Raw genomic sequence first — 22409 nt, 5'->3', positions numbered from 1 at the left:
AATATATATTCCCTATCTCTGGGTCTCTGAGTTATTGCTGATACTTGCCGTGCAACATTAGCTCCATGAAATATCTTCTATTTTACTGTGGCTGGAAATATCAATGAATGTTAGCAGCGTAAAAATTCCACAGGGAGAAAGATCCCACACGTGAACTTTAATTACACCACAGATGCCATCTCGTGCAGTAACTGGCCATTAAAATAACCTGTGTTTTTCTCATGTGTACCACCCTGTTATTTGCTGGATCTCCCAAAACAGCCTTTGAGTCTTCTGGAAAATAAACAGCCCATCCTTGCAGATGGTCCCTCAGGAAAAAATGACAGCAATGAAAATGCATGTGAAAGTGTATATAAAGAACATGATGCTGATTAGCACCTCACAAATGTTTTGTCTTTTACAGCCTGTCAACCAGGGTCGTCATTATCAGCAAGAAATGAATCCACCTTCTCCTTCTAATCCCCGGTAAGAATCATTAATAAGCTAAGTGTCCTTTAAAAAAATGTATTTAAAAGATTGTGTGGGGTGCCTGCGTGGCTCAGTCGGCTGGGCATCTGGCTTCAGCTCAGGTCACGATCTCACAGCTCATGGGTTCAAGCCTCGCATCAGGCTCTATGCCGACATGTCAGACAGAGCCTGGAGCCTGCTTCGAATTCTGGGTCTCCCGCTCTCTCTGCCCCTCCCCTGCTCTCTCTCTCTCTCGCCGTCTCTCAAAAATAAACACTAAAAAATTAAAAAAAAAAAAAAAGATTGTGCATTTTTCTTGGTTTCACAAAATTGTTGTCCAAAACTTTCCAAGAACTTCCAAATTTCTTTTTCTTAGGAGTCCTAGTTTAATCTACTTTTCTTATTTAGAATGTGGTGAGGTGGTCAACAGTCTACCTGTGTTTAAATGCACCTCTGCCCTTTACTAGTTGGAGGACTTTTGAGCACGCCATTTAACTCAAGGTCAGCCAAGCCTAATAATTACCCCATACTCTTTTGGGGTAATCATATGAACGAACACATGATAATTTCATAGCATACTTTTTGGCATGCAGTGAGCTCTCTTTAAGTGTTAATCTATTCCATAGTATTCTGTTTGCATAGATACTTCATTTTAATCGGTATGTAACGTTTAGTACATTTTAGGCATGAATTTTTTTTGTATTATCTGGTCCCTTTAAATTTATCAAGATAGCTTATATCAGTTCAAATGCCATTCTCTTGCCTTCATATTTCAAAAGCTAATAACCTCAAAATTATTTCCTTACTTCAAAATGTCATTGGCCATTATGAGTAATGTCAATATAGAAAAACCTCATTCTTGGGGCACCTGGGTAGCTCAGTCAGTTGAGCGTCTGACTCTTGAGCTTGGCTTAGGTCATTATCTCATGGTTCGTGGGATCAAGTCCTGCATCAGGCTCTGCTCTGACAGTGTTGAGCCTACTTGGTGTCTTCTCTGTCTCCCTCTCTCTGCCCCTCTTCCCCGCTCATGCTCACATGCATGCATCTTTCTCTCTCTGTTTCTCAAACTAAACTTTTAAAAAAAAGAAAAACCTATTATTTTAGGCTTACTAAAGACAAGCAAATCTGGATTTGTGTTATGAAATATATGTAATATTAAATGATTTTCTAAAAGATAAATTAGTTTATCAGTACAAATTCATATCACTTTATCGCTATTTATTAAATACTAGGGGTTTATGGAAAATCAGTCTATCTCGAGCTCTACCCACAGGATCTTCGTTATTATAATGCATCTCATTATCAGGCCCTCTCACCTATACTCTGAGAGGTCCCATTCCCATAGAGTGGATCAGAACACCAGTGATAGTATTGTAGCTCTGGCCCTTAAGTATATTTATTACAGAGTATCTGAATTAAGACTCATTAGTTGAATATATCAAAAACAACTTAGCTAATATTAAAAGAGAGACAGAGAGACAGACAGAGAGAGAGGGAAGATTTGTTAAGTAAGAATACAGGGCTCAGGAAGGGTATGGGACTGGAACACTGCAAGGCAACCGGGCACTTCCTCACTCCGTCTCTGCTTGCTTCTTCCGTCTGTTCCGTTCTGGTCTCTAAGCACCGGCTTTCTGTTTCCAGTCACACAGGGCTGTCTGATGGCTCTTGCATTTATGTATTACAGTTCAAAGTACATGCCCAGCCTGATAGGCTATGTCTGAATCCCAATTCCTACTTTCCAGGAGAGAGAATGTGATGGGCCAAGCTTGGGCCAAGTATCCACTATTGGCCCAATCAGCACTGCACAGCCAACCAAGCCACGTAGAACTGCCAGGAGACCACCTACATGGTTTACAGGACGTTTTATGGGGCCCAGAATATTATGACATAGACAGAGTAAATGTTCCTTATTAGTAATCACTTCTAAGTGTTCCTGGTCTATACACATGATCTGATCACTCGCTCATGTTATTTAGTAGGGGGAACTGCCACTATCATAAGTAGATACAATATGGAGTTCAAAATTGAGGCTGTAATTTCAGTCTATATAAAAATATGTTTTAATATTCTGAAAATCCGTTGTCTCTTCACATGTAAAATATGTCTCTTACATAAACTTTTTATCTGTATATGAGTACACTTTTAAGGTAACTGGAAATCCAATGTCGATCCAAATTATAACTAGTCAGGATTTATAATATGAACAAATGAAAGTGAGAATAAGGTATGTTAGAAAGTAGAGCCTTTTGTTTCCATAAAAGGGGACAGAAGACCTAACTTTCATCCTAAATCTGCTATTAACCGAGTATATGATCTCAGACCAGCCTCTCAACCCGCTCAGATCTCACCAGTAATGTGAGCACATGTTTAAAAGAAAGGATTTGAGTTACATGCTCTCTCAGGTCACTTCCAGGTTCATGATTCTGAGACTTTGAGGAGACTCATTATAGATTTTATGTATGAAACCCAGTTCTACCATCAGAGGGAACACTGCCCTGTAGAGAAAACACACCTCATAATGTTGGATTAATTAATGTTTAGATGTAGTACTATACAACTTTAAGCATCTTTTTTAATATTTGATTCCCAAAGATACAGTATAGGAAAATTCACCAACCTAACATACAGCATATTTTATTTAGCCAATTAAATGTTCATTCATTTAGGGAAAATCAATTTACATTTTTACATAATAAAATAAAAAGCCAAAAGCCAAAGCAAAAAATAAAATGCTGCCAATCCCATTTGCCAGCAGATTATCCAACAGTTTTCTAGAAAATTATTGTTTAGTTGTTCAAAAAACTTGCAGATTATGTGGTTTAGCTCTTGGCTCCATAAATCCAGCAGCTTGAAAGAATTGGCAGAAAGACGTTATTGGACCATAAATAAAGACGATGGTAAAATTATGAGGTCAGCACAGATCATCATATAAAAATGGGATAAATTGAATCATGTAATGCATATAATTTAACTTAAAATAGAACGCTATGTTCCTTTTAAGGTTTGCATTTATTACAAGTCTTACAAATAGATCTCACACCTAGACCCTAAAACCCAAAACTTTAAAATTAAACTTTAAATTTAAAAGATACTGATAATGAATATGAAACAAAAAATATAAGAAATGAAATCTAAGATAAGTTTCCAAGTCTGCCCCTTGGATAAACAAGCATCTATCCTGCATCCCAGATTGAAAGTTCTGCCTGCAGAGGCTCTAAACAACACACGAGAGGCAAGTAGGCTCTTGATTTCCTGAATTGTGTGGTTGTGATCAGAGTAATGCAGACATGATGGGGAAGGGGACATGTATGGATGCGGGTCCATTGAGAGAGCGTCCGGGTGCCCTGTGGGAGGGGAAGTGGCCACACTAGCGTCAGTGACCTATCTGCAACTACTCCAGAAACCCAAGAACCTTAGATTTGTACCCACACCCATTCTCATACCCATACTCATACCCACACACACATATATATTGAGAGTCAGTTTTCAATTAGCTTAATTAATGTAACAGAACAACCAGTATCTCCAAAGTCTTTCATTTACATTTTGCTGTGGGAAGTCTTGTCTCTGCAACATAATTACCTTCTTAGTTTGATGTGCTTACGATTAAGGTTAAAGATAGCATGCAGTCCACAAAGCAGACAAATTTGGGTTTTGGAGAGTTGATTCTAGGATGCCAGTAGCCAAAATACTACATATATTCATAGAGTGTGTTCCTCGGAGTATAAGAATCTACCTGCGCTTACAGGGCAATGCTTGACATCGGACAGAGTGGGGATACAATGGCAATCATTTCCCGAGAATTTCACAGTCTAGGAATTGAAATACACATGGTTCACCCCATCCTATCCCTTGTGTCTAGATTTGCCTGAAGGCAGCTTCTCAGATTCTGGGGCCCTGTTCCCCAATGTCCACCCACACTGCCGCTTGGGACACTGACAGCCTCTATGACAAGGTGCAGAAATGGCTAACATAATCTAATACAATTTAGAGGCGTATTGGGTGGGAGGAAACAATTTTACCATTCATTCATGTTGAGAAATGTTTCCTAGCATGTAAACTTACATGCTGCCAAACGGATGCTGTTTGCAGCCTTAGGTCATTTATTGTAAAATGCCATCTCTTGGTTTGTGGGGTTTAGAGCTGTCCCCTAGGCACATCCATTTATGTGTTTATGTAGATTCTTCAGAACAGCTCAAGATATTTTTGTTCAGAAATGGGTTTTATAAAATAAGCTGTGATTACATTCTGGTTGTCTGTTCATGTGGATGGAGTCAATAACCAGTCTTTTATTTCAAATGATGATTATACTTGGTATGTTTACAACTCATTGGAAAATTAGGAGGAGGAGGTAAGGTAGTCAAAGGCTCTGTAAGGTTCTCAATGTTTATAGAAATAAACAGTTTAGAAAATAATTTCTGAATGCCCAAACAGTAATGAATGGCATGGTTTTCTGAAGTATTTGCTTTATGATTTATTGCCTATCTGTAGTTTTGTTGTTTTTTTTTTAATGTCACTGCCAATTCTGCTAAGGCTTGAATCCTTTGCAGCTTTACCACATGTTTGTGTGATATAAACATACTTATAACTATAATTAGATGATAAAGCTCTGTGGACTTTGACAAATGATTAATAACCACTGACCGCAGTTCACACTGGTGCAGCAAGCCTGACTGAGGCAAGCTGGCCTGTCATCGTAACCTACAAGTACTGCTCTGGACTGATCGCAGTGGCTTCATTTTTCTTTTCTCTCCAATTGTCAGGGCCCAAGCCTGATATGCTGTCCTGTTGCTTAAGCCTTTTTCCCCCACCAACACAAAAGAGAGAAAATGAATAAATGAAAAAAAAAGAGAAAAGAATAAATAAAATTAAATACGGAATTGCAGGCCATGTGTCTCCTCAAATGATTAAGTTTGGATCATTTTAAAACAAGTAAGTCAGATTTTTGGCAAACATTCCTCCTTCAGACCAAAGAGCCATGAAGGATTTCCTGATTACTATGCAAAAGGTTTCTCTAAACTAGTTGTGTTATCGTTGTTTTCAATTGTCTGCATTTTTGCATTACATCTTAAGGATCCATGTATAAAACCAAAGGCACCAGGCTTTAGTTTCATCCTTTCTCTTACTAGCTTAGGGAAAGCTGTCCGTATCAGCACCTCTCATTTCATACCCCCATTCGCATAAATTCACACCCACTCATCTGAGGACAGCGATGAGTCCCATCCTCATCCTCAGATGCCCCATCTGAGATTTCCCCATCCTCAGAGCTCCCAGTCTGGTTCAAGCTCCTTGACTGTCATTGGTGGAGCTCCCCAAGGGCAGGATGGCATCCTGTTCTCTCTCCTCCTGGTGCTCTTCAGCCCGCCTGGCTTGGGTGGGAGCTCCGTCAGGATTTGCACTGAGGGAGGCAGAGTAGAAGTAGGCCCAGATAACACTGAGAAATGAAAGTCTTCATCCTGAATGTTAACAAGTTAAATGTCAAGTTCTTCCCTACATCTTGGCAAGAATTACCCTTCCCTTTCCTGAAAATAGGATGACAGTGGTATTACTTTATTCATAAGCAGGATAACGCTGTGTTTTTAGGAGAGGCTCTTGTTTGGATAGAGTTTAAATCTAATTTCCATGCATGTTCCACTCCCTGCAGACCAGCGATCCCTAGACATTGATAACCATTAGAAAGGCCCTCATCTTTAATATGTGATATACTGCGTATTATTTATACAAGGTATTTAATAACAGCTTCCAATGCCTTCTATATTCTAATGACTCTGCAAGTTATATGTCCAGCCCTGACCCTCCTGTGAATTCCAGACTCATCTATCCAAGCTGCCAGCTTGACAGACATCCACTTGGATCTCTAGCACATACCTCGAATCCAAGCATTTGAAACAACTTAGTTTTCTCTCCCTCTACACATCTGTTTTTTTCCTTCCCCATCTCAGAAAATGCTACCACCTTTTTTTTTTTTTAAATGTTTTATTTATTTCTAGGAGAGAGAGAGAGAGACAGTGTGAGCAGGGGAGGGTCAGAGAGAGAGGGAGTCACAGACTGAAACAGGCTCCAGGCTCTGAGCTGGCAGTCAGCACAGAGCCCGATGCGGGGCTCGAACCCACGAACCGCGAGATCATGACCTAAGCGAAAGTCGGACGCTTAACCGACTAAGCCACCCAGGCGCCCCAGAAAATGCTACCACCTTTTACCCAAGGCAGAAACCAACAGCACTCCCTGCTTCCTCACCCCATGTCCTTCCTCAGCAAATTGTGCTGGTGATCCCTCAACTGAGGTGACACCAGATCCAGCCCCTGTCTCCACTGTTGCAATCCCAGCCCCCTTTGCCCTCACCCCTTACCTGGACAAACTCGTCCCACCTGCTTTCTCTGCTTCTTCGGCCCCCACGCTCTATCCTCCACTCAGTAACTAGAGTAGTGGTATTACATCTAAATACCACTTGCATGAGCCAAGCATGGCCTCATGCAAAACCTCCCAAACGTTGCCCACTGCTCTTAGGATCAGATCGTGCTCCTCACCCTGAGTGCCCACCACCCAGACCATGTCTCATGCTCTTGTGTCCCTTTTTCCTGGACACTCCAGGCTTGCTTCCACTTGAAGAGCTTTGCATGAGATGGCCCCTCTGCTTGCAGTTCCCTTACCCTAGAAAAGACCCTAGGTGGTAGCTTCCTTCTCTCATTCAGGGCTTCATCTGAATGCCATCACCTCAGAGAGGCCTTCCTTAACAGCCCCTAAAATAGCCCCTGTTCTGTCAGCCTCATGACATCACCTTTTTTGTTTTTACCACAGCACTCCTCACTACCTGGTATTTTCTTGCCTATTTGCCTGTTGTCTACACACACACACACACATACACACACACACACACACACACACACAGAATACCCTGGAATGTAAACTGCATGGGCCTAGGGACTTTATCTCTCTTGCTCACTTGAACAGTGCCAAGCACAGAGGAGACACTCAAGAAATATGTTTTGAATCTCACAGGAATGAATTTCCCCCATCTCCCTATACCAGCTGCCTCGCCATGGATTGAACTGCTAGCCGGAACCCAGAGAGAAGCACCTACCTACTTTTCTTCCTTGGGACCTGGCCCTGTTCCTACATGTAGTAAATGAAATCCCATCAAATTGCTTTAAAGGAGCCCTTAGAAGACAGTCACAATCTAGAGTCTCCAGTAAAGTATCATGTTAAACCTTCCAACAGACAGTTTTACAAAACTGAACTCCTATATTTTTTCTGTATTCTCATTGGAAATTGCTCATCTGTATTTGTGTAGGCAAATCTTGTGGAGTTGGGTCCACTTGCCAGAAATGTGCTTGAGTTGCCCCTGCTGCAGAAGATGTGCCTAATCCTCACCAGGCTAATGGAACCTAGACACGTACGTGGATATGAAGCAAAAACATAGATAGAGAGGACTTGAGCTTATGAAGTTTGTGCCCTTTAAATTCAAGGGACTCCTGCCCTTACTGCTCCCCAAGAGGTTCTCAGCCCACTGGTTGAAGCTTTACAACAGACTTTAAAAACATGTAATACAAAGAGACCCAGCTGGGCCCCAGCCGTCCTTGGTCTACAGCAAAGGGCCGGCTCAGAATGGCCTCTCTCGCCCTGCCCTGGAGCTGCCACTGCAGCTAAAGGCACTGGTAGGAAGCCAATCCCTCGAGAATCATGCTGCTTTTCGCCTCTGACCTCTCTGCCCCCAGCACCACGCCTCGGCACAACTTCGGGGGCACTCTTCCCGTTGGGTTCCAGCAGTTCGCTGATAGAGCTGGGCAGCTGGTGGTCCACTGCCCCATCACTTCTCCTTCCTCCTCTCTTGGCACGTGGCTGCCCAACCCACTTTGAGTCTGGCTCTGACCGTTCAGTCCGCCAGCACCTGTTAGCTAGATGGCACACCTGCACCAGTCACCCTGTCCCAGGCCCTAACCGGCCCTAACTGGCCCGCACCCCCAGCTGGCCCACACCTGACCAAGACATCTCTTTCTTCATTTGGCTCTGCTTGCTCACTCCGGCCCTGCCTGCCTGGGCATCTGCCAACCCCGCCCTTCAGTTTCTCAGTTGAAATGTCTGCCTGCTCTCTGAGCAGATCTCTTTTGAGCTCACAACTCAGCATTCCAACCTGAGTTCAGTTGCACTCTGTGAGAGAATCTTAAGCCATGAGTGCTGAGGAAATACTCATCAGTATTTTAGTTACTGTCATATTTTCCAAAATTGCAAACTCAAGAAACCCATTTCCATAAGAATCTAGAACAACAGATTGCAGTCCCCCCCCCCCACCTCCCTAAAGCTTCTGTGCCTGAAATGATGGATCCCTGAAGACTCTTAGCATTTTTACCAGCAGAATGAAGAACTCCCACTATTACCCAGGCCTCCCCAGTCACTGTTATCCATCCAGATGTTGAACTCAGATTACCTTTGGCCCAGGGTCCAATGTAAAGAAGGTAATTACCAAAGCAATTATTTACCATTCTAACATGTTACCGTTTCAGCTTTTAATTAAAAGATTCAGCTTTTCCTTCTAGAGTAATGAGCACCTTTAAAAAGTCGAAGTACTAATTCCAGTTTATAACATTCACCTCTTGTCTGTCCAAGGGGGGAGGGAGAGGATTGCAGGCTGCGGTCCAGGATAATGACATGAACCTAAGAAATGGAAGACCATAATTATGGTTAAACAGCCATAGCCAGTCACATCCATAGACTCACTGCCTCATCATTCAACTTGCAACCCAATGCAGAATACTTTATTTAAACAAGGAACCACTACAGCAGATGACTGAAAGCATGCACAGTTTAGACCGTCAGCAACAGTCACAGAGTATTGTTGAAGCACCTACTATGTGCATAATACCTTGGATAGGTGACTTTCACATGCCCGTGGTGAGCTCACGGCCCCCCAGCGCTGCATGTCCCAGAGGTAGAGCATGAATGTTTTAGGAAAGGTGCCGAGGGCCGTCGGGGCAAGTCGCTAAGCCTGTCACAGAGAAGCCACAGTCCTTCCAAACCTGCATCTACTCACAAACTGTTGTTGTTGGCAGTTGGGTTTATTTCTTCCCAGTAAGAATTTTGTTTCACTTGTTAATGAAAAACATTACATTTGAAATTGATTAATGTTAAAACACACACTTTTTCACTCTAACAATATATTATGCTTACCTGAGTTTACAGCTTCATATTTTGCTGTTCATTACCACATAAAAACTCACTCAGTATGATAAATACCACATGAGTCAAATGTCCGTCCCATTCAAAACGACTTCAAGGAGAAAAGGCAAACAACGTTAAGCTGATTTGATTGAATTAACGCTAACATTATTGTTCTATTGACTCTTTCTTGTCCATTGATTTTTAAAAGCCTTTAGCTCCCTTGCCATCCATTAAGACAAATCAGATGCAATTTGGTGCTCAGGACAAGAAAATGCTGTTGGGTGTTGAGTGAAAACGCATGGAAAAAAAATTATGTTATGTGCTGAGACAGGACCTGTTAGGAGGCGACTGCTCATATTTTGCTGTAAACAACCTCCTTGCTTTTTGACTTTTAAGGTTAACAATAGTGACCTTTGTTTTAGTATGTGAATGCTTGGATCAGTAACAAGTGAAGCCCAGTGGTGATTTGTAGAGGATGTACTTTATCTCTTATTTAAGATGAAACTGGCTGAATTTTACATGTTCTCCTATTTTTCAGTCCTTAATTCACTCTATTTGCAGAATTTATAGACTAATAAGCAACTAAACCAAAGCAAGGGGAAAGGGGAGCATGGCATGTATTCTGCTGAATTAACAGGGAACAGTTTTGAAACAGCAGAACCATTTGTATTATCAAAATAGCAATGAGCAAGAACCTGAGATCTGGCCTGGCCTGAGGTCAGTCAACATCATGATAAAAAGTGAAGGTCTAGGCTTAAATAAAATCACAATGTGGCTTTCAATTAAATGCTGGTGTTTATGCTGATGAAGCCGTGTCTTTTGAGAGGAGAAATTCATCCCTTAACTACTAAATGAATGTCATTTTCTTTCTTTTTCTTTCTTTCTTTCTTTCTTTCTTTCTTTCTTTCTTTCTTTCTTTCTTTTGTAAATGATTTTTTTTTTCTTTATGCCTAGGGATGGGGCTCAAAGGTGAATATCTATTCATTGTCCACTAGCACTGGGAGAAAATTCCACTATGGTCAGTGTTTTCATGTGGTGAAAGGTACCCTTACTTTGTGTTTACCATCTGCCATCATCTGACCTCTTTAACACTTTTTTTGAAGCCTGAGATTGCCTTCATTTGGGAAACACTATTCACTCCCATTAGGAGTCCAGAAAAGTTTTAGTGTCTCCTGCTGAAGTGATGGAAGAAATGGGACACAAACAGGAACAACCACCCGTGTGACATGCTCTAAATTTGCTTGTGATTTTCTAAATTTCAGTGCTAGCAAAAAAGCAAGTTGCAGCAAGGCATACAGTAAATGAAGATATTATGTATTAGAGAAGGGAATGAATCTGTCACTTTGACGGATTGTGAGGCGAAGAGCAGATTAACAGATTACTCATAGTCAGAAGGCAGCTCAGCGTGAAAAATGTGCAGGAAATGATAAGTGCGGGTTTGTGCTGATTTAATGATATTTTTAAACTACAATAACACTCTGGTAGTATAATATAATAAAGCACTTTGCTTGCATTTTTAAATCATCAACATATTTCCAGTTTGACCTTAAAAACATTTAGGACCGTTCTCTTTTAAAATGTGTAGCTTTCAAAATTAGAAAAAGGTACCGTCTGAAATATCACAGCAATGACCTTACAGGAAATTGCCTTTTAAAACCAGTTCTTTCCTAAACTAGCATTTGTAATACAAATTTTAATTATGTTTTTAGGTACACAAACACCACTCTTACTTTTTTGTTTGGGCATTTGAATCACTTACCGCAAGAAATTGTTATCTCCTTAAACAACCATTTCAAATGAAATGCTTCATAGATGCCACTGATTTGTGTTCATATTTTCTTTGCAGGTTTTTAGTTCTGTAGTTGAGATCATGGAAGGCTTACAGAGTGTGGGTAAAAGTTGTTCAAATTGTAATTGAGTACTCTGAGTCGTAACAAAAAATAAGATGAATTACTTCTTTTATTTTTTATTATTATAAATATTGACCAGAAAGCAAAACTTTTTGAAGAGATTTGCATTTTTATATAAATCAAATTGGGATCTGAGAAACATGTTTTTAGTTAATATGACAGTGATGGACTGGCATGGCCGAGATTTTTCAGAATAACATTTCTATAATGCATTTAAATGATTTTTATTCTAATATCTTAATGTGCAAAACCTAATATAAGGCTTGAAGTACTTCTTATCTTCTCTCATTTCACCAGTGAGGGCTTGACATAGTTAGGTACAGTGAAACTTGTAAGGGAGTAAAATATTACATTTTCTGTCGAAGCACTTGTATCTAACCCAAATACGAATAAGCCTACTAACATGGCATGCCATGGGCTTGAATCCCAGACATGATTATGGTTCGAATTATGTTTTACATATACAGCGATGGCTTCTACCGGATTTCAGCATGTTTTGTACATTTCCCCTCTTCTAATATATTAATACTCTCAACCTGGAGTGAGAAGTCAAGCCAACGTAAAGAGATAGTCAATATTCTTCTTGGTAGAAACTCTGGAATGTATGCAACAAAGGCAATTTGCATATTTACTGTCTGCAGCAGCAACTAACGTGCTTTGCCGGCCATCCCCCATCTCCCAGTGCCAAGCACCTTGTTGGATTGCATTTCTAAGGCCACTTGGTTTGGGATGGAGCCAACTAATCAACCAGTTCTAACCAATGCATGGTGGACAATATGGCCCATATGGTTGCTTGGCTGGAACATTTGATTGCAGGCGTAAGAGCCTGAGGAGTTCTTTTTGCCTCTGACACTTACCAGCAGCATTCAAGATGGTGGTTATTCGTGTCAGCCTGGTCGCTGACCGACTTTGATAAACAGTTCCCCTGCTTCTCTGTTTATGGACATTTAGCATGAGCAAAAAATAAACCTTTGTTGTTTTTAAGCCACTGAGATTTGGGGGCTGTTTCTTACCAACATAACAGCCTTATTCTACCTAACACAATTACTAGCTATGACACTGAATACATTTTGTCTTAGGAAATACAGTGTTTCATGTGCTTTCATATTGGAAGGGATAGAAATTGGTTAAAATTGTTGAGCTCAGTATGGGATTCATTGGCATATAGTAGAATAAGTGTTTTTAAGAAGTGATACAGTGCACTGGTTAAAAGCACTGTCTCTAGGGACGCCTGGGTGGCTTAGTCGGTTAAGAGTCTGACTTTTGCTTGGGTCATGATCTCGCGGTTCGTGGGTTCGAGCCCCGCATCGGGCTCTGTGCTGACTGCCAGCTCAGAGCCTGGAACCTGTTTCAGAGTCTGTGACTCCCTCTCTCTCTGACCCTTCCCTGCTCACGCTGTCTCTCTCTCACTCTCCTAGAAATAAATAAAACATTAAAAAATTTAAAAAAATAAATAAAAATAAATAAATAAATAAATAAAAGCACTGTCTCTGGAATCAAGATGCTGGATTTATATTCTTGTGAAATTGCTTCTCTAAGCCTCAATTAAATTATCTAAAAAATAGGGATTGGATTTTACTACCTACCTTACAGTGTTATAAAGATTAAATGAAACATATGTGAAAGTGTTTTTGCACAGGGCCTGGCATGTGTGTTTTCATTAAATGGTAAAAGGGGATGGTAGTGGTGGTAGGCGTGTTGATTGGAGTATTAGGAATGTAAAGTTTTCAACCAAAAAAATAAGATCACACTCTGAGAGAATCCAAGAATCCTGGAGAGTTTGAAGAGATTACAGAGATGATTTAACCCAGCATCTCTTCAAAATTTGCCTCTGCATGTCTTCACCAGGGAGACAGGCGAAGCCTGGAAGGCAGCCCCTTCCATTACTGAGCATCCCTTACACTGAGCTGACAAGGGTTCCCTACAGCTTCTCCCTCTGGGTCCTAGTTCTCTTTCCAGAGCAATAATTTGAGTCCTCATGCTTTCACATAATACTCCTTGAATTTTGAATATTGCTGTTTGGATGTTCCATTTTCTCCTCCGATCTCTCATTTCTCCAGCTTCAAGTCTACTTTGCCATTCCTGGTCCCGGTATAGTCCTGACTGCTTTCCTTTGGCCACCTTTGAGTTTATCAGATTGGGAGTCTCTAAATTGAACAGACTAATCTGACAGTTCAGACTACTGAACTTTGACCAGGACACAGTATGTACTAGTGTGGCTCGAATCACATTCATTTTTTTTTTAATTTTTTTTATTTATTTCTAGGAGAGAGAGAGAGACAGCGTGAGCAGGGGAGGGTCAGAGAGAGAGGGAGTCACAGACTGAAACAGGCTCCAGGCTCTGAGCTGGCAGTCAGCACAGAGCCCGACGAGGGGCTCGAACCCACGAACCGCGAGATCACGACCTAAGCGAAAGTCGGACCCTCAACCGACTAAGCCACCCAGGCGCCCCACATTCATTTTTTTATTAGTACCCACACCCCACTAATGGCTTATCTTTGGCTGTCAGTCACCTAAAAGTATCACTCTTTCTCCTGGACCATTGCTATAACCTCATCATAGATAAGCCATATATTGTTATCTCTGTGTATTTACATGTGCTTTTTCGCCACAACCCATACCCATTCCCTAGAGCAATCTTTTCTAAACACAGATCTGACTGTGACATTCCCATATTAAAACCCTTCAATGACTTCAAATTGCTAATAGGATAAAGACCAAAATCTTTCAGTGGTCTGCAAGGTTTGGGTGACTTAGTGCATGCCTATGGGGCCATTTTGCATCATTTCTTCTCTGGAGATTTGTGCTTTAACTACACTGGTCTCCTTTCCTCTTCTCAAACCTGCCTACCCCGGGGCCTTATCCCATTGCTGCTCCTTCCTAGACTGTTTTCCCCTACCTTGCCTTCTACCTTACCTGGATAATACCTATTCATCCATTATATTTCCTCTCAAGTACCACTTCCCATTCATGTGTTCTCACAGCACCATTTAACTTCACAGCATCTATTCATTTCTGTGTGATTATCTGATGTTGGTCTTACGCTCCATACTATAAGCTCTAAAGGGCAGGAACTCTACACACACACACACACACAAAAACTTGTGCCAGGATCTAACACAAAACTGGATCTTGTTAGATAGCTATGGAATAAATACTGGTACTGAACCAATTTTCTTGACTATCAAGATCATTCTGAATCTCAGTCTATCACCCAGCCTATTCTCTCTCTCAGCCCAGTGTTTTCCATAAATGCACAAAGCATGCTATTTCTGCATGACATTCGTTATAACCTTAAATAGATCATAGCTGAATGGAAACTAACGGAAGATGCGGGCTGTGTTAATAAGGTTTGTTCTATGGATTCCTGCCATTGGTGTCTCTGGTGATTTAACTGTACTGTGTACTAGAAAGGGCCCCTTGCTCCTGGGGAGTTTTATGCCCTGCTTTTAGGTAGAAAGGGGAAGGTCAGGGAGCCCTTCCTGAATCTACTGTTTCTCAAGTGTCTTCAAAACAATCAGTTTGCCAAAGCTTCATATTTGAGTGTGGCATGTTCAGAAACTACTTGATTAATCTAAATTATCTTAATTTACAAACTGTTCCATAGTATACTTGCAATGTGTGATCATCCAGTCATAGCATACAATTTCTGGAATGTTATGATTCGCACTCATGTGCAGCTATCCCCTGTCCTTTGTCCATTGTAGACATTGCGAGTAGATTTCAATCCTCCTGTCCACTGAGCCCCACTGCAAACTAGAAATCCTTCTCTATCACATACTCCAGATGATACTCCAAAGCAGAATTAGCATGTGATTTATAACCCATGTGTCTTCTTTGAGCTAGAATTTCTATTATTCATTTAGTCAGTGAGGCTATCACATAGAATCTGTTCCCAGCCTTACAGGACACTCCCAAATCCTTGCTGTGTCTCCTACTCTTAAAAGTCATCCCTGCTCTCCCATAAAACCTTCCTTGACTGAAGTGAAATTAGGACTCTTCCTTCTCCAGAACCCTGAACTCAGTTCTCCACATCAACCGTGATTACAGTCCTACAACATTAAATAACACGCATGACATACTTTTTAATTAATAGGAGTTCTGCCTCTGGCAATGGCAGACTCAGTTGTTTCACACTAAACTTTCCTCTGAAAACAACCAGAAATGCTACACAGGATATGAGAATCATCTGATTAAAGCCACTGGAAAACTTCCAGGACAGTGAGAATTTATGGGGCCTTGCTCCAGAAGAGAAGGGAAGCAAGAGAGGCAGCCTGCATGCTCTTGCACTTTTTTCTGGACAAATTCCACTTCAGAAAGCAGCAACTGAGAGGCCGAGAAGCCAAGAATAGTCTCCAACAGCTTCATCAGCTTAAGGGACAAAAGTTGGGATCTCTGGATCTTAGAAGAGAAGGGGCCATAGTAAACCCCAGAGTGCTACCCTTCAGGCATATGAGTTAACCAGATACAGACCAGCTTTCCAGAGAATTCAAGACACATTTTTTTTAAGTTTATTTATTTTTGAATATGAGCAAGAGTGCAAGTGGGATGGGGCAGAAAGAGAGAAAGAGAGAATTCCAAGCAGGTTCTATGCTGTCAGCATGGAGCCCAGTGTGGGGCTTGATCTCACAAACCATGAGATCGTGACCTGAGCTGAAATCAAGAATCAGGTGCTGAACTGACTGAGCCACCTAGGCGCCCCAGAAGTCCATGACTTTAGATTGGCCACCTCAACTTCTAGGATCAGTTTCCTAAAACCCAGCAAGGCTTGGTTGGTCACAAAATGGAATGCTAACATATTCCCATGCTGCGTACTGGATGAACAAGTGGCTAGGGATAGGACTGTAGCAACAGCAATGACTGTCCCCATGGCAACAGAATATACCTTGATAATCCAGAGTGGAGCTGGACATTAGACACGTATTTGGGGTACCAACATACCATATGATTTAAGTTGCACATTTTTCTATTTGAACTTACATTTCCTTTTAAGTTTGCAATCTTTGGATTACACTGTGCCTTTTTTTCCTGCCTGGAATATGGGAACACCACACCAGGTTGTGGCAGGGAATAAATGAAGTTATAATAGCCTATGGAAACTCTCACCACTTGGGGCCTGCTAGAGAGATGGAGCCAGACAGATTTGGTGACAGTGTTAGTAGTTACTAGTATCTGAAATGACAGAAAAAGATTCACTCTCAAGCAACTTTATATAACACATTTTCCAGAATTATGAGGCAACGATGTGTTAAATGCATTATAACTAAATCAGTAGCAAATAAAGAGCAGAAAACTTTGCAATCTTCTCTAACTTTAACTAGAGAATAATTACCTTAAAATCAGAATACAAATAAAACCATTTAAACCTTTCTACAGAATGATGGGACTTAATGCTGCAGAAAGAGTAGGTGGCGTTTAATTTAATGCTCTAATTCAGCTCTCTGGGCTTTTGTAAGGAATACCTACAGGGCATCATTTTCATCACTAAGTGTGTCAGATCATCAGATGCCATATTTATGTACTGATTTCCATTTTCCTTTGAAAGTTTGGTTATTCTTTTATGTTCAGGAGTCAAATAAGACAATGATGTGCTAAAAAGAAGGCTCTGTGAGGTGAATGACGATTTAATTCTTCCCCAGTGTTGGTTGGTTGCACACGAAAATAAAGAACTGGGGAAAGCTGATGCGATCTTTAGTTGACTAGATTTATTTCCCAGAAGTTGCAGGGTGTGTTAATTGTAACATTTTGGTTAATGAAAAATATTGTGAAAGAATGCTGATATGGATGATAAACAGGTTTTTGAACAAATATGGTGGTAAAATGCTAATTTTAAAACACTGGGAGGTAATAATCAGAATTCTTTTGCTGCTTGGACCATTCTAGTGAGTGAACTGGGCTTGCCAGAAAGGACAATAATTCTTTTGTATCACCAAGCTACCATCATCATCATGGTTATTTATGGTGTTACTCCAGCTTCTATTTAATCTAAATATGGTCCTTGTTCTAAAGAAAACTTAACATGGTAAATTGCTAAAAAGGCAGGAAGATATAAACACATTAAAATGCCAGAAAGAGCAAACTGACTGACTATCTTAGACTAAGAATTACACTAATGGTTCTTATCGATCAATTCTTTTATTCAAGTGAAACATACACATGGAAAAGTGCACAGATAATAAACGTACGACTCAATGAATGACCCCAAAGTGACCATAATCACCACCCAGACCAAGAACAGAAGCATCCCTCACTCCTTTTCCTGATCATTACACTCCCTGCTCCCCAAATGTAGCCCCGATGGTGACTCTAACACTACCAACTAGTTGACCTGTGTTTAAATCTTTTATAAATGGAATCCAGCATGTATTCTTCAGGTGTCTCATTTCTTTCCCTGAATATGACATACCATATTACATGTTTTTGAGAGTAAATAGTATTCCAGTGTGTAAATATATCACAAATTACTTATGCCTTCTACTATTGAAAGGGGATTGGGTTGTAAACAATTTGGGGCTATCACAAATGTGTTTATATTGGGAGAAAAGACTGTTTCCTTCCAGCTTGAGTCCAGTGGTTGAACTGCAAATGAACTGACAATGAGCAGGTGAACAGGAAAAAAGACAGTTTATTTCCATGTGTACATGGAAGTTGCTCCATAATAAATAACTCACTGAATAGCCAGAGATGAAAGTTTATATGCCAGCATAACCAAGGGGGTGGGTTTAGGTCTTCAATGGGCAAGTCTGGAAGGGCTCTATCTGTTTTATTATGCTAGGGGAATGAATGCTGCCTTCAAGGCAGCTGAATGGCAGCTGTATTTTCAGGAGGCTCACTTTAGGGAGAGAAGGGGAGTTCAGATATGATTTCTTTCCACATCCTCTGTAGCTCAGATGATTTCACTGTAAAATGATCCTTGTATCAACTCTGAGGGTCTGAGTGGGTCCCCACAGTTTATATATTTTTGGGTGCACATATGTATGCCTTCTACTAGCCATATTTCTAGAAGGGTAACTGTTGGGGAAAAAGGTATCGTTATGTTCAGCTGATGTAGATGCTGCCAAAACAGTTTTCCCAAGTAGTATCAATTAATACCCCTACCAGCAGTTCTGGGTGTGAGAGTTCTAGGTCCTAGAGATCCTCACCAAAATCATTGATATTTTGTATTTCAGCTATTGTGATAAGGTGTAGTGGAATCAGTGTTCTTTTAATTTGCATTTCTCTGATGTTTAAAATGGCTGTGTACACCTTCATGTTTACTGGTCATTTGGATACCTTATTTTGTGAAACATCTGTTCAAGTCTCTTGGCCATTTTTGTTTTCTTTTGGAGTGCCTCTGTTTTCTCACTGATTTGCAGTTCTTCATATATTCTGGACTTATATCTATCCTGGATCCTTTCCTGTGTTGCAGATATCTTCTTCCTCTCTGTGACGTGCCCTTCTACCTTGCTGAGTCGTGTTCTTTATTAAGTTCCTAATTTTAATATAGTCCAATTATCAATATTTTCCTTTATGGTTACTGAAATGTGAGACCTACCTTAAGCTCATGAAGTTATTCTTTGAAATTGCTTTCTAGAATTTTATTGCTCAATATGGTAGTCACCAGTCACAAATGGCTACTGAGCACTTGAAATGGATCTAATCTGAATTGAGATGGGCAGTAAATATGAAACACACAGTGGATGTCAAGGACTTAATATGACAAAAAGAATGTAAACTATCTCATTAATACAATGTTTTATCCTGATTATGGAGGGACTAACAACCAACCAGAATGACATAAAACTCCTTTAAGCTGAAAACATTTAGGCAAATAGCACACATAGCAAGAAATCTCATCTGAACTTCCTTTATCTGACCAAAGCAGAGCCTTTCAAGATTGAGCTGCTGTAAATCCTCCTATTCTGGGAAAATCTTCAGTCAGGGAGGTGACTGACCTTTAGCAACTGGACATTCCAAGAAATTGTGTAAACAAGCCTTATCAGAACCATTCATCCTTTCCCACTGAAGCCCTAACCCCTCCCTGACGCCATTTATTAAGCTGATGTATAACTTTTACCCCTGGCTGTTTGTGGGGAGGGGTCTCCTTAGAGAATGCTTCCATGTGCACGTGTATAAAACTTTTCTCCTGGTAATAGGCTGCCAATGAATTCACATTGTGAACGTGACTCCCACCAGTCACTCAAACCTTAGTAGAGAAAAAAGATTCCTTCCCTCAAATGACATCTGAAGTGAGAGTATTTTGGATATATTGGGTTAAGTAATTTAAGCAAATTAATTTCACCTTTTAATTCTTAACTCTTACTAGAAAACTTTAATTCAAACATGTGGCTCACATTTTATTTCAGTTGGACAATAGTTCTAGTTGATGTTTTATTCCTCTAGATGTGATCTTTTGCTTCTGGCAGGCAATAAGGCAATGAGCCTTACAGTCAGAGGCTATCGGCAATCAGGATGATTCAAAATAAATGTGCCTTGAGGCCTGTGGGTTAGCCTCTGACTCTTCATTTCAGCGCAGATCATGTTCTCGCAATTGGTGAGATCCAGCCCTGCACCAGGCTCTGTGCTGACAACACATGGCTCTCTGCTCACTTCCATGCACTTGCTGTCTCTCCTCTCTCTCTCTTTCTCTCTCCCTCTGTCTCTCTCTCTCTCTTTCAAAACTAAATAAATAAAATCATGGACTTCTCTCTGATTCCCCATTGCCTCCCCATTACTCCTTGTAAAGTGCTCTACACATGTAGGAGCTTGAAAATATCAATAGATTCTCAGTGATACTGATAGGACTTCTTCAGTCAGTGTGGTTTAAATATGAATTTCTCTTGTTCATCTGAGAGGCTGATTATATAAGAAACATCCATCCCTGAGAGATGATACCAAGTCAGCCATTCTGTGGCTCCCATTCTCCCTGTGTGTTTAGGACCAGTCTGTATGAAACAGGCTGGACTTTTTATGAGGACCTATCACCTTTATTTTGTGCTAGAGCTGTTAACATGAAATAGCCTTTTATTTAATTAACTGTTTAATTAATAAAATTATTAAACCTAATTTTATTTTTAGATTTTTAGAGCACCTTTTGCTATCTGAATTAACATTCCTTCTGTAGGGGAAGGAAACCTTATTCCCTCTACCCCTCCAGGCTCACTTGAAAATTAGAGTGGCAAAAGACACATAACAAGAGAAAAACAGAAACTTATTAACACCTGTAAAGTGCATACACACTCAGTGATGAGTAACTCAAAGGAATGGTTAGAACTTGGGCTTACAGAGCATCTTAAGAATATATATATATATATAGTAGAAAAATGACAAGACAAAGGAAAGGGACTTTGAGCTTCTAGAAGTAGCAGGTTGTGGACAGGTAGGATATGGTAGGAACCAATGGAAGAGAAGATCAGGTTAGTAAGGTTTGCTATAGATTCCACTTGGGTTGTGTCTTCTAAGAGTCTAGAGTCATCTCCAATGAGTAAAAACCATCCAGTCCTTCCTGGTAAAGAGAGAAAAGACAAAGACTTTTTCTTGTGTCTACTTCTTATCATTGCCTTCAGCTCAAAATAATCATTATGTCAAAGTGGCACATTTGGGGATGGTATATTCTGAACCCCACCACTTCTCTGTATACTTATTTGTTACCTGTCTCCATCTCCTAGACTCTAACCTCCTTGTGAATGGGGACTGTGGCTTGGTCACCACTCTAGTCTCAATACTTGGAACAAAAATATAAAGTAGCAAGAGCAGGCATTCAGATATTTTGTAATGTTTCTTCAAAAATATGAAGATAAAACCTGCTATTTCAGGAGACAGCTATTTGCCCTACATCTTCAAAGATGTTGTGTTTATTTTGAGTGAGAAGTCCTTCTTCTATGTGCATACTTCTGCTGGGTAAAACAGTATTTGTCTCCCATAGAAACGTAAGGTTTCAGAAGGACCTCTTAAGAAATATCACGGCTTTGGGGCGCCTGGGTGGCTCAGTCGATTAAGTGTCCTAAGTCAGCTCAAGTCATGGTCTCACAGCTTGTGCATCCAAGCCCCACATCAGGCTCTGTGCTGACAGGCTCACAGCTCCAGGCTTCGGATTCTGTGTCTCCTTCTCTCTCTGCCCCTTTCTCTCTCTCTCTCTCTTTCTCTCTCTCTCTCTCTCAAAAATAAACATTAAAAAAAGAAATATCACAGCTTCATACAGTTTTCCTTGACCTTTCATTCTCTGTCAGGAAAATATACTCAGCAGATATCATTAGCATGTGTACATTTTGATGGACATGAGTCAGGACCCAGCAAAAGTCCAAGAGTAGACTCTGGCCTACCGTGGGTCTTATGTCTACACCCATACTGAGAGTGAAGGAAGGTCTTAGCACTCCCCCAAACCACATGAAGTTGGCTGTGCATAAGAAAGAAAAGCTACATTCTCAGAAGAGGGAGAGGAAAAGTGATCAACCAGAATCATAGCCACTAGATACATTACTAGTGGGCAGGCTTGAACTCTTCAGGAGTTGGCTCCAGATTTATGGAGTGATTTCTATATGCCACGCATACTCTTTGTTTTCCATCTCTCTTCAAGAAAACATGTGAATGGGAATGATCTTGAGACTACCTTGAATTCTTTATAATTTATTTTTATGTAAATTATTTCCATATTTCCATAATTAAACTATTTTGGTAACATTACATGCAGCAAATGTATCTGATTGCAATACACTAGTTAGCAAGTATTTATTTGTGCTCTTACTAAATTCTAAGCACAAAAATTAAAAAGAGAGAGAGAGAGAATTTTTTATCCCCAGAAGATTGAGAATTGCTGTTTTCATGGACAGAATCCCAGACTGTGTTGTGAAGATCGACTACACAAAATATAATCATCACTTTATAGTTATAACTGTGATTTTTAAGAGCAAGAAACAA

General features: G+C 40.5%; 1 protein-coding gene across 11 annotated transcripts in view; it reads left to right on the top strand.

Annotated features, from left to right (window-relative positions):
- The window catches only part of CFAP20DC (CFAP20 domain containing), a 233385-nt gene that overhangs the window by 183933 nt on the left and 27043 nt on the right, over nt 1–22409 (top strand). For all 11 annotated transcript variants that reach the window (XR_005530284.1, XM_039242489.1, XM_039242488.1 and 8 more), the window contains one exon: nt 404–465. Coding sequence is in view for 10 of the 11 variants with exons in the window: in XM_039242489.1 (XP_039098420.1) it covers nt 404–465 (62 nt within the window). In the remaining variant the exon portion in view is untranslated. The remainder of the gene's footprint in view (nt 1–403; nt 466–22409) is intronic.

This window comes from Hyaena hyaena, unplaced genomic scaffold (assembly GCF_003009895.1).
Source record: "Hyaena hyaena isolate Hyena2069 unplaced genomic scaffold, ASM300989v1 scaffold_212, whole genome shotgun sequence".
Taxonomy (NCBI): Eukaryota; Metazoa; Chordata; class Mammalia; order Carnivora; family Hyaenidae; genus Hyaena; species Hyaena hyaena.
The sequence above is the reverse complement of the archived record's forward strand: the minus strand, read 5'-3'. Positions and strand labels throughout refer to the sequence as shown.